Raw genomic sequence first — 12102 nt, 5'->3', positions numbered from 1 at the left:
ATATTCTGCCCTTACCAAAGCGTGGTCATTCGAGAAATGGTAGCTTTCTGTTGGGCACATGTTTGTGCCAGTTTTGTTTTAAGTAAAAAATAGTATTTTGTTTCCCGTTTTACAATCGTGGAAATCACTTCCAAGTCCTGCCGTCGTTATGAGCCGTTACTGATACCTGCTGTTAACGCAACAGTTGAAACGAGGTGTCACGAGCCCAACCGTTACCACACGTTATAAATGTTAATATTCACAGTAAACGTAAAACACATTCTCAAAGCGTTTTTCATAGTTTGGGGGGACTTCTTGTAGTCGTATTGCTGAACGTCCTCTTGAAACACATCAGATAAATAAACATTCACAAGACAGTCATTACTTTACACTCTTTATTTGTTATTACCACCCTCTACAGGGTGGTTCCCGCACCAACACGACCGACATAACTCAAACAACAACTGATCTTGGACCAGGCTACGGACAGGACATATGTTTCGTGGTCTACTGTGATTGGTCCAGCCACACCGTCTGTTTGTCCAATAGCGGGTAGACATCTGTTCGCTGGAGCAACTCTAAAATATTCCCCTCTCTTCCTCCTGCACAGTCTTTTTGCTGTCCTGCCCGGCGACGCTCCTGCAGAGCTGCTGAAAGTTGAGCTGAAAATGGGGAAAATGCAAGTCTTAGGAGTAATTGCAGTAATATTAGCAGTGTACTGTGTACATGCGAAGATTTACTTTCGGGAAGAGTTTCTGGATGGTGGTAAGTTGTGCAGAGAATTTTTATAACTTTGCAAGGTTAGCACTTCGCTGCCTGTTAGCTTGACTTTCAGACATCGTTGTGTCACAAAAATTGTTGTCTAGACTGTGAGTCCTCTCAAAAATACCACCTTTTCCCGTTAAATAATCGAAAGTCCATTGATAATTGGCAACATTCATTAAGGTCGAAGGGAGCAGACGTAATATCGATATCAGTTAATAATCGTCGTCCAAGTTGCAGTTAGTGAAACTAAATTTCGACATTGACAATTTGTCGTCGCATCTACAATTACTGGGAAATTGTGAGACGATTTTCATGACGTACCATGCTCTATTGGCCCGGGAGTGTTAATCCTCAGCAAACTTACTGGTTGTTTTCTGAACAGATGAATGGAGAAGTCGCTGGGTGAACTCCAAGCACAAGTCAGACTACGGAGAGTGGAAGCTCACGGCTGGCGACTTCTATGGCGATGCAGAGAAAGACAAAGGTACATGTTCGGACTTTCTAATGTAAATCTTCATTACAAAGTTTTCTTTTGATCAAAATAGCGTTTACTGTTGTCCAAATGGCAGCAAGGCACTTGACATTTAATGTGTTCCTGTTTTTAAAAAAAATAAATAATAATAATTCTATTTTAGAAGTGAAAATGAGTCCTTTGATCATAATAAGCAGTAGTAATGTCTCGAATGGCTCCTACAAAGTGCCCTCATGTCTGATTTCCATTATGGTTCCTACTTCTTTATGTTTGTTTAAAGCTGAACAAAATATATTTAGTTTTGGTTTTGATACTTTCATTTTCAGGTCTGCAGACAAGCCAGGATGCACGTTTCTATGCGGCCTCTGCCCGTTTTGATTCTTTCAGCAATGAGGGTAAGCCTTTGGTCATCCAGTTTACAGTCAAGCATGAGCAGAAAATCGACTGTGGTGGTGGCTACGTGAAGGTCTTTCCTGCGGACTTGGAGCAGACTGAAATGCATGGAGAATCCTCTTACTACATTATGTTTGGTAAGTAATAATGACCTGTGTGATTTACAGTGTTTCCAGCTGTCACTGGATTTGATACGTGTAATAATTAATTTTATTCCTTTCCCCTAGGCCCTGACATTTGTGGCTACAGCACCAAGAAAGTTCATGTAATTTTTAATTACAAAGGCAAGAATAATCTCATTAAGAAAGAGATTAAATGCAAGGTAATTCTTGTGTTTTGAAGTCCATATTTTTAAATGGAAACCTGCTTCTGCACCAAAGGCTTTAGTCTAAACCCTGCTTCTTTTTTTTGTTTTGCTTTTTCTTTCTAGGATGATGAGCTGACCCACCTGTACACACTAATCCTGAATCCAGATCAAACCTATGAAGTAAAAATCGATAATGAGAAGGTGGAATCTGGGAGTCTGGAGGATGATTGGGACTTTCTGCCTCCTAAGAAAATTAAGGACCCTGAAGCCAAGAAGCCAGAGGATTGGGATGACCGTGCCAAGATTGATGATCCTAGCGACGCAAAGCCTGAGGTGAGTAAACTCAGTACAGTCATTCTGCCACCTCTTACTTTGCTCTGTGCAAAGAGTTGTGTATTTTAACCTCAGTATTTTGTGTTTTTCTCTAGGACTGGGACAAGCCCGAGAATATTCCAGATCCTGATGCTAAAAAGCCTGAAGACTGGGATGAGGATATGGACGGAGAGTGGGAGCCACCCATGATCCCCAACCCAGAGTACAAAGTAGGCTAGAAATTGATCACCAAAATACTTTAATATTAATATATAAAATACTTTAAATGCTTTTAAATTGCATTACTGATAACCCTTTTTAACTTCCTGTATTTCAGGGAGAATGGAAGCCCAAGCAGATTGATAACCCCAACTACAAAGGAGCCTGGGTGCATCCTGAAATTGACAATCCTGAATACAGCCCAGACTCGAACATCTACAAGTTTGACAACATTGGTGTTTTGGGTCTTGATCTTTGGCAGGTGAGACATGGTTCATCTTTAAGGTATGTGGTAGCGGCAGTTGAGCTACAGTCTAACAGTTTTGGTTTTTCCCCCTTCCTCCTCAGGTGAAATCTGGTACAATCTTTGACAACTTCCTGATTACAGATGACGTGAAAGAGGCAGAAGAGATTGGAAAGGAGACATGGGGTGTGACAAAGGTCTGGCCTTATTCTTTTTAACTCATAACTTGTTGTTCATGCAAAGCACAAAGTCTGCCCCTATGAACTACTGCTGTGATTAAGAGACTTGGTTTTTTGTTGTTGTTGTTGTTGTTTGTGATTCCTTACAGGAGCCAGAGAGAAAAATGAAACAGGAGCAAGATGACCTGAAACGAAAAGAGGAGGAGGAGAAGAACAAAGAGCAGGACACTGAAGCTGCTGATGATGAAGATGAAGAAGAAGAAGAGGAGGAGGAGGAAGAAGAAGAAACGAAAGAAGACACAGACGAGGCACTTTCAGAAACAGATGAAGAAGAAGGAAAGCTTAAAGATGAGCTTTGAAGGGTTGTTGGCATAGAATTTCTTTGTTTTTTTAATTTTGATTTTTTTCCCTTTTTTGGGGGTGGGTGTGCTCCCTCAGGAACTGTCCTATATTTCCCAGGGGTATTGTGGCTGCTGTGCATCCTTTCCCTGAGATTTGGACACAACCCAGCTAAAGGGTGATTTGCAGTAGATTGGAAGGGGGTGGGGGGCAAATGGTTTGTAACATACTTGGGGTCTTTCATTTTGATCTTAACCCTGAACTGCTGGATTAATTCTAAGGTTTTCCACTCAAAGTACATTCTTTATTTTGTAATAACAGATAATAATAACTATAAACCGTCACCTGCTGTTTGCTAGATTTTTTTTTTTTTAGATTCTCTTAAACTAGACCACAGACTGTATATAAGATTAATCTATGCAGTCTGTGGTCTGCATGTCTACTTTTTTTTTGCAAATACCCTTTTTTTTTCTTTTTCTTTCTTTTTTCTCTTTTAGGGTGTTTGAAAGAGCTGAAAATGTAGTAATTATATTAAATTAAGAACATCAGCCGCTCAGATTTCAACATTAACTCTGAAACAGAACATACAAAGCATAAACCAAAAGTTGTGACCATAAAAAAAAAAAAGAAAATATGTGAAGAGACAAATCAATACTATGATGACTTCTTTTGGTTATGTATGCAGCACTGTCTTTTTCTTTTGTCCCCACACTCTGAATTGAATTAATTGATTAGGCATGAATTGATGGGACCTGCATCATATTTTGAAAGTCTGGACAAACCGGTGGTGAGCCCCTGTGTGTCTTATTTTTATGGGACAGAATGTTATTGATACCAAAGTTTTTATTAAAAGATTATAATCTTATTGTCCACTGATATTTTGTGTGTGAGAGTTCACAATTTAGAAGCACTGCTTGTGGTTTAGATGTAAATTAGTGGACTCCATGCCAACTGTTTCAAAAAGGAATGTCAAATGAAGTTTCATTTCCTCCATCTGTGAATAAAACTCTTCTAAAGATTCAATCAATTAAGAAGTTTCTGTTTATATCCAAGCTTGGTATGAATAAATATACTTTTGTTTTTTTACAGAAAAAGCTGGAAATTTAAAAAAACACTGATTGTCAAATGCATACTATTTTTTTCCTTATTGTTTCACCCAAGAGCAATAGATAAAAATATTAATTCTGTGAAAGTCACTTCATGCCAAGGAGACAATATATGTTAATGATATCTAGTGCCTGCTTCATTATATCTTCCCCAGAAAAAATTCTGGAGAAGTATAGAAAACGCTAGTATTTGGGGGCCTGTAATCCATGTGTCTTTGGGTTAACTACAATTACACTTCACCTAAGAAAAAAATAAAATAAAATATATATATATATATGTGTGTGTGTGTGGGGGGGTTCTGAAATGTAGTTCACAAATAGCCATGGAAATTATCTGGTGTGAACTTAAAAACTGAAAACAAAATGTGTTTGTAAAAACAACAGAAACATAAGTCTTCATAAAATTTGCCTGTTTGTATGATTTTTGGTGTACCACATCTCGGAAAAATGAATGTGGGACTAAGGGACATCTGAAAAATTAAAACATAAGAGAAACTATTTAGCGTCAATCCAGTGACTGCATTAAACTGAATGTTTTTCTAATTCATTAGAGACCTTAAAGGACACTAAAGCTTGGATTTATGGGCTTTATCCACTCGTGTATGTCTTAAATTTCTGTAAAACTGTTCTTCGGGATTTTAATAGAGACGCAGCAGCGACGTCATCCCTGTAAGACCCACGTGTTGTCTGCAGCCAATGAAAATGTAAGACGTTGTAGGACCGGTGTTCTGACAAAACCCCGGCACTAGGGGTTAAAAAATGCCGTGCAGTCCCAAGTAAAGTTGGACACCTGCTGACCACACATGCAAACCATCCCAGGCATGAAAACCTCATTTCATTTTAATAGGATTTAAATTTGCGCAGTTGCTCTGCAGCTCTGACAAGGGCGCGGTGTCCACACCCACCGGAACCGCGGTCCCCGCCGGTCCCCAGGCGCTCGCGCCCGCTCCCTTTAAGGACTCTGTGCGCACTCCCGAGACACCAGGAGATATGGCGGCGTTCATGACTCTGAGTCAGGTAACAACTCCAAACAGCTCAAGAAAAGTAATAAAATTTATTAGAAAGCGTTACCATCTGACAGCGACAGCGGTTATGTGATCTGACTGCTTTAGGTCTTCATAAGATAGGATGAATATAAACTACTGTGAACGCTTTATTAAGCTTTCGTTGTCAACTAAGTTGACAGGGTTAGCTAGGTTAGGATAGCAAAGTTAGTGTACGCTTTAAAGGATAAGGAAAGCGACTGCTGGCGAAGACAGTAATGAAGCTAGTGTAGAGTGTGGTGTTGTTGAAAACAAAACACGACTAAGTGGCAACTAAAAAAAAAGATGGCCTTTACTTTATGAACTAACTATGTTGGAAGTTTGTTGCCATTGTAATTAGCCATTCGTTTTCTAGCAACTTAATTTAGTATATTTGATGCTTAATACACATTCATTTGTAATTTGTTTCCTTTAGTTATCAAGTGGAAACCCAGTTTATGAAAACTACTACAGACTGGTAAGGTTTACGTTGTTTGCTGTTGCTCCCCACCTCACTTCAGATCATTTACTGTGCATTCATCTCTGTATGATCTTTTATGTAACCCCATTCTTAAAGACACTTCTATCCTCTGTATCCTCCTGGTAATTTCCTCATGATTCTTTATAGCTCGACCCAGGAAACACAGGCAAAATATCAGCTGGCGATGCAGCTCAGTTTCTTAAGAAGTCTGGCCTGTCAGACAGCACACTGGGAAAGGTGGGTAACAGTGTCACCTACATGTACACACAACACACAGTCATGTATTTGACCTAACTAAAATCTTGTACCTTTGCATTTATTTATGTACGTATTTTAGATTTGGGATTTGGCAGATTCAGAAAGAAAAGGCTATTTGGACAAGCGGGTAACGCAGAATTTCTTTGTAAATTTGATGGTATTATCGTGCTGATGCATGCAGAAAAAACAGGATTTGTTCTGCTTTCTTCCTCTTTTTTTTTTTTTTAGGGTTTCTTCATAGCTTTGAGGCTGGTGGCATCTGCGCAGGGTGGAAATGACATAAGTCTTCACAATCTCAACCAAAACTTAGCTGCACCCAAATTTGTAAGTTATAATTACAAATAATAATGATAATTATAAATAACTCCAAAGAACTGAATTAATCAATAATGTTATGGGAATTATTTCTGTGGATCATATGAAAACTTCATTATTTAGAATAGAATAGAATTCAACTTTATTGTCATTGCACATGCACGGGTACAGGGCAACGAAATGCAGTTTGCATCCATCCAGAAGTGCTTTAGTGATATAGATATATTACAATATATATTAGCAATAATATAGATATGTGAGTATATTACAGAAATGGGTCTATTATGGTATGTTATAATGTACACGGTATGAGGTATGTTGTGAATATTCTATAACTATAAGTATGTACAGGCTGTAGTGAGTACAAGCTATGAACAGGATATAAATATGAAAAACATACAGAATATGAAATAAATAACTTTACAGAAATCTGAGATATACAGAAATGGGAACTATGCAAGTTGTAAACAGTTGTAGGGTTAAAAATTATCGAATGTACAGAATGATTATTTACACAGAGCTATACAGTAGTGCAGTTAAGATAAGTGAGATATAATTTCTACAGAGGCTATATGAAGTGCTAGTGGTTGTGAGTGGTGGTTCAGTCCATGTTATTATTGTGTGTTTGAGTGTGTGTTTGATTTAGTGTCTTAGAAAATGATAAGTTGATGCATTTCATTTCACTCTATTTCTTCTTTTTTTCCTTATAGAAAGATACAAGCAGCCCATTACTAACTGTTTCAACAACAGCATCTGATTCACAGTGGGCCATTAAGGTAAAATGTTATAAGGTTTCAAGAACTGTCATGAGGATATCACAGAAACATGGGCTTGTCACTTAAACTTGAGTTGTTGTTGTTGTTGTTTTTTTCTTTATTTCCCAGCCTGATGAAAAGGGAAAGTTTGAGGGAATTTTTGAGAGTCTGTTACCTGTGAATGGCCTCCTCTCTGGTGATAAAGTCAGGCCAGTTTTGATAAACTCCAAGCTACCTCTGGATGTGTTAGGAAAGGTGATGTTACATGTCAAGTACTACTATGCAGCCTTTTTATTTTTGTAATTTTAACAGTTTGTTAAAATTGAGCACTTACTCATTGTTTGTGCAGATTTGGGACCTAAGTGATGTGGACAAAGATGGACACTTGGACAAAGAAGAATTCACCGTGGTAAACTGTGATTCCGTACTGACATATTATCTGGGTTCCCTTCTTTATTTGTAATAATTGGTTATACTTTCCATTTTACAGGCTTTGCATCTTGTGTATCGTACCATGGAGAAGGAGCCGCTCCCCACTAGTTTACCCGCTTTCCTTATCCCCCCTTCTAAGAGGAAGAAGACTGGGGTTGGACTTCCAGGTGCTGTTCCTGTGCTGCCTGCTCTGTCTGGCCTTGGAACTGGTCCAGCTCTTCTCAAAGAAACTTTACGCAGCACTTCTCCTCTGGTCAACACTACTCCCCTCGGCACTGCTGCTCTTTTTGGCTCCGGTGCTGCAAACCTTTCTCCAAAACAGTCATTTAAGTCCAGTTCTCCGGTATGTTGCCTCACATTGCTTGTGTGGACAGTATTATTAGTTGAAGATGCGCAAATGCCTCTTTATGGCTGTTGAGTCATGTGATTAAACCCAATATATAATATCAATGTAATGGACAGCACAGTGATGTTGCTTCAAAAAGTTTCTGGGTTTGGACCTCCTAGGGTTGGTCTTTGCGGAGGTTGCATGTTGTACCTTTACCTGCATAAGTGTTTGAGTCCTCCAGTTTCCTCCCACAATCCAAAGAGAAACATATTGTGTCAATTGATGATTTTAAATTGGATATGTGCATACAATTGAAGCACATAATAAAGTGCTCTGATCATATCACATATGACCATGCATTTCAAACGAATGGTCACATGACTATTCGTTTGATGTAATGAGGGAAAATCACTACATTTGTTTATTTTATTTTTTTTCTTGGTTCTCTCTACGTGTCACAAGGGCAGATTCTTAACTCTTAAACAAGCTAGGTTGCCATGTATTAACTGTCTTTTGTTGCAAATGGGTAGACTTGTTTTGCCACATTGTTCTGAGCATTGTTCAAAGGCCAACCTCTCTCTACCAGGATACAGCTTCAGGGATTTCAATTTTGGAGAAACAGGTTTTCTTGAAAGTAACGAGTAGCAATACTTGTACTACCTTTGTACCTTGACCACTTGATCAGTTGTTATGTTGTTCTGTCTTTTTTTTTTTTTTTTTTTTAAATTCATGGCCCTTTCTGCTTCTTTAAACGCTTTATTTTATATTTTGTTTTTTAATAGTTTGTTTTTTGACAGAAATAAAATGCAAGGAATGCATTTCATCTTGCATTTTCTTGCATATATTTTTTTGTATTTTTTTATTAGCTTGATTAGTTACAGTTTTAATGTATTGTGTATGTTATGCAGTTGTGTGAATGTTTGTGATAGGGCAGTGAGAAAGCATCCTACAAATGCAGTTCCATCTAGCTGAGGACTGTTTTTTTTTTTTGGGGGGGGGGGGGGGGGTGTTTTTACTGATCTGTTTTAACCATTTCATTGTGCAGATTCACAAATTCCTCTTGTTGCGTGAAGTAAACCTGTCTGCACCGAAGAAGAACTGTGTGTTTGTTGTATACTGAATGCTGTGTTCATCATTTCATATCACACAATGTCTTCTGTTGTCTCTAGCCGGCGGTGAACTGGGTTGTACCAGTGGCTGACAGAGAGAAATATAAAGAAATTTTCAAGAACACGGACACTGACAATGACGGCCTCGTCAACGGCGGCGATGTCATCGAGCTCTTCATGAATTGTACGCTCTCCCAGACGATGCTCGCACAGATATGGTAAGACCACAGCTCAGACATATTTAGAGATTTTGTTTGTTGGGTTTTTTTTTTTTTTTTGTATGTTGTGAATAATATGTTCCCAAAGCACTACAGTGTAAGAAAACACAAGCAAATTACATTTTCTTCATTACACCCTCACAGTGGCTTTTAAAATACAATAATTCATATATGGTTGAAGTGCAGACTTTCAGTTTTCATTCATAAGGGAATCAATAAAAGTATTACATTAATCATTATTAGGATAAAAATCCTTTACAGTTAATGACTGCCTGAAGTCTAGAACACATGGGCATTGCCATGTACTGTCTCTCCTACATTGAAAACCTCCGCCAGGCCTTTACTGCAGCCACCCTTAGTTGCTGCTTGTTTGTGGCTCTCTATGCCTTAAGTTTCGTCTTCAGTTACTGAAAAGCATACTCTGTTGGGTTGAGATCAGGTGACTCACGTGGCCATCAAAGAATATCCAATTTCTTGCCCTTGAGAAACTGTTTCATTGTTCAAAAAGTTATAGACTTAACTCTTTTTGTTGCCATTGTGTTAAATTGGTGAAGATGTCAACATTTTCATACATTTTTACACTTCGTCCTGTTTTGATTCGATTCGGTTTTGACTCGGTCAGAAATATTATAATTCTGATAATTCCTCTTGGATGTATACTGTTGAATGAACTCTCTAAACATTGTAAGTTAAAAATGCATCATTCCAAATTATTTGACTATTTCTGTGCAATTACGAAGGAGGTAAAAAAACAAACAAACAAAACAAACAAACAAAAAACCCCAGAACTGACACGTGTGAGACATTATCAGAGGTGTAAGCATCACAGCAGATGCCTTTGTGTCAAAGTAACTGAGGATAAAACAGAGAAAAATGTGAAGGAGATTTTCCAGGCCTGATCTTTTATAGCATATAACCCCCCTGAAAATATGCTGCAGTAGATCAAAAACTAAAGAAAACCACGAATCAACATGTGGACATTACCTGTACAAAGACTGATGCTGACAACAATGTATACAACAGACTGGTGCATAATAGGCAAGTGAGTAATGCAGAAAATAGAGTTTTTTTTAATGGGAAACTGGTCTTGAAGTATAGAAGTATATTGGGCAGAGAGTGACGAAGCCTGCAGTTCAGAATCTGTCAGATGTCGGCTTTCAGCACCCGACATGTCCATGTACGAGCTGTCGGGTTAACGACGCTTTGTTTACATCTTTTTGCAAAATCCGTTTACCTGCTCTTTAATCATTTGCTGTTTTAGCTGTTTGGCAATTGTTGAAATGTTTTTGTGAGCTTTTAGCGGAGGTTCTGGCTTTTATGGCAAAATACATTTATATTTAAAAATTAATTTTAAATGAATCAATACCAGATTATTCAAATTAAAGTCGATTTGAACGGGAAGTCGATTTTTTTTTTCTCTTTTTTTAAAAATGCAAACATAGTCAGGAGGATTCTCCCAGATAAAGCTATATAGCACCATCTTGTGGCCACTTAAAATTAGATTCAAGAAGTTTATTGTCATATACACTGCAAAACACAAATGGTTACAATGAGCAATGAAATTCTTACTTTGCAAGTTCCCTTCACACAACTAAATACACAACTAACTAAAAAATAAAATAAACCTAAGAATAGAAAATAATAAAGTAAATTGAATGCTGTGTACGCAAGAGTAGGATGTAGTTACAATTTTAAAAGGCAGTGCAAATATTAAAATTGTTTATATTGTATGAAGTTGTATTATAGTGTATATAAATGTTCAAAATTGCAAATTTACACGTCAGGTTATTGAAGGCATTGACAAATCATCTGAGTTCAACCAAATGACTACATTTGGTCTAGAGAAGTGGAACAGAAGTGGGGTTTTTTTGGGGTTTTTTAAAAAATGATTTAAAGGATGCTCACTTAACCAGCATAAAATGGACCATTTGTCCGTGGTAACCACTCAGTGGGGATTTATATTTGTAAAAATTGCTGATATTATTGCTCAGAAGTATGTAATAGGGTGAGAAAAATGTCTCCTCTTCCTCCATAGGGGACTTGCTGACACAAAACAAACAGGCAAGCTGAACGAGGAGCAGTTTGCTCTAGCCATGCATTTGATCCAACAAAAGGTCAATAAAGGCATCGACCCTCCCTCTGCTCTCACTCCTGACATGATCCCTCCATCAGAACGATCTGCATCATCAGCTATGGGCTTTGTGAGTTCTGCCTATACGATATTCCAACCACTTCTTCATCTGTCGGTTTGCCAGTTTATTACAATTTCTTTCTTTCTTTTTTTTTTTTTTACTTTTACAAAGTGCTTATTAAAAATTGCCTTCTGTGAGACCAGAACTTGGTTTCTTTTTTTAAGGTGCACATTGTGAGTAGTTGGGCCTTTGCCACAAGGTGGCGCTCTTGTTCTATTATATTCTCTCTCTCTGTTCCAAAGAGAAGGTGAACAATAATATGGGAACATTTAAAGTGCAAGTGCTGCCACCTGCTGTCATCATCACTGGCTTGACATTTTTTGATCTTCAAGGAAACGCAGCATAAGAGAATACCATTCTATTATATTAAAGAGGATATAATAGAACAAATAATTTTTAATATGAGTAGTGAAATGGGGCCACTGTTAAGTGGGCAATCAAGTAAACCAGCATGTAACCTTTTATTTAAATTTATCTGGGGGGGAAAAACATGAATTACCATTACCAAGAAGTTAGCTTTTTATTTTTCAATGAGTGTAAAAGTAAAATTTAATCTGTCTGAACTAAGTGGGTTTAAGCTTGACTGCCAAGGTGAGGAAAACAAATCAGTTACTCCAGTTGAGCTTTTCAGACCAATCATGCTTTTATTATTAATATTATCAGATTAATGTCATCAT

At 37.8% G+C, this 12102-nt stretch overlaps 3 protein-coding genes across 6 annotated transcripts in view; 2 read left to right on the top strand and 1 right to left on the bottom strand.

Moving 5' to 3' along the window:
• The window catches only part of LOC102202465 (dynein heavy chain 8, axonemal), a 37098-nt gene extending 36894 nt beyond the window's left edge, over positions 1 to 204 (bottom strand). The window contains exon 1 of the mRNA XM_013909773.1: positions 16 to 204. The gene's annotated coding sequence lies outside the window, so the exon portion shown is untranslated. The remainder of the gene's footprint in view (positions 1 to 15) is intronic.
• Positions 205 to 361: 157 nt separating this feature from the next.
• calr3b (calreticulin 3b) lies at positions 362 to 4232 on the top strand. The gene is made up of 9 exons (XM_005729122.1): positions 362 to 744; positions 1127 to 1228; positions 1543 to 1746; positions 1837 to 1931; positions 2040 to 2249; positions 2345 to 2458; positions 2566 to 2709; positions 2796 to 2888; positions 3020 to 4232. The coding sequence occupies exons 1-9, from the start codon at positions 648 to 650 to the stop codon at positions 3227 to 3229; spliced, it is 1269 nt and encodes a 422-aa protein (XP_005729179.1). The 5' UTR covers positions 362 to 647; the 3' UTR covers positions 3230 to 4232.
• An 893-nt stretch (positions 4233 to 5125) lies between these two features.
• eps15l1b (epidermal growth factor receptor pathway substrate 15-like 1b) overlaps positions 5126 to 12102 on the top strand; it is a 17960-nt gene continuing 10983 nt past the window's right edge. For 2 of the 4 annotated variants that reach the window (XM_005729119.1, XM_005729120.2), the window contains exons 1-11: positions 5129 to 5332; positions 5774 to 5815; positions 5966 to 6055; positions 6156 to 6203; positions 6305 to 6400; positions 7102 to 7167; positions 7276 to 7401; positions 7496 to 7555; positions 7637 to 7921; positions 9076 to 9233; positions 11269 to 11434. In XM_005729119.1, coding sequence (XP_005729176.1) covers positions 5306 to 5332; positions 5774 to 5815; positions 5966 to 6055; positions 6156 to 6203; positions 6305 to 6400; positions 7102 to 7167; positions 7276 to 7401; positions 7496 to 7555; positions 7637 to 7921; positions 9076 to 9233; positions 11269 to 11434 — 1164 coding nt within the window. In that variant the 5' untranslated portion in view covers positions 5129 to 5305. Of the gene's footprint in view, positions 5333 to 5773; positions 5816 to 5965; positions 6056 to 6155; positions 6204 to 6304; positions 6401 to 7101; positions 7168 to 7275; positions 7402 to 7495; positions 7556 to 7636; positions 7922 to 9075; positions 9234 to 11268; positions 11435 to 12102 lie in introns of all 4 variants that reach the window. The other 2 variants (XM_005729118.2, XM_005729117.2) reach the window with 2 other exon arrangements.

The sequence above is a fragment of the Pundamilia nyererei genome, unplaced genomic scaffold, assembly GCF_000239375.1.
Source record: "Pundamilia nyererei isolate P.nyererei 1_Seehausen unplaced genomic scaffold, PunNye1.0 scaffold00031, whole genome shotgun sequence".
In the NCBI taxonomy this organism is placed as follows: domain Eukaryota; kingdom Metazoa; phylum Chordata; class Actinopteri; order Cichliformes; family Cichlidae; genus Pundamilia; species Pundamilia nyererei.
Note: the sequence above shows the minus strand (reverse complement) of the source record. Positions and strands in the feature narration are given on the sequence as shown.

What these genes read in the sequence shown, in the direction of transcription:
- calr3b (XM_005729122.1), top strand. Translation starts at nt 648, where the DNA reads ATGGGGAAAATGCAAGTCTTAGGAGTAATTGCAGTAATATTAGCAGTG. An exon ending in CTAGCGACGCAAAGCCTGAG is followed by an intron (nt 2,250 to 2,344) that starts GTGAGTAAACTC and finishes GTTTTTCTCTAG; the next exon opens with GACTGGGACAAGCCCGAGAA. An exon ending in TCCCCAACCCAGAGTACAAA is followed by an intron (nt 2,459 to 2,565) that starts GTAGGCTAGAAA and finishes CCTGTATTTCAG; the next exon opens with GGAGAATGGAAGCCCAAGCA.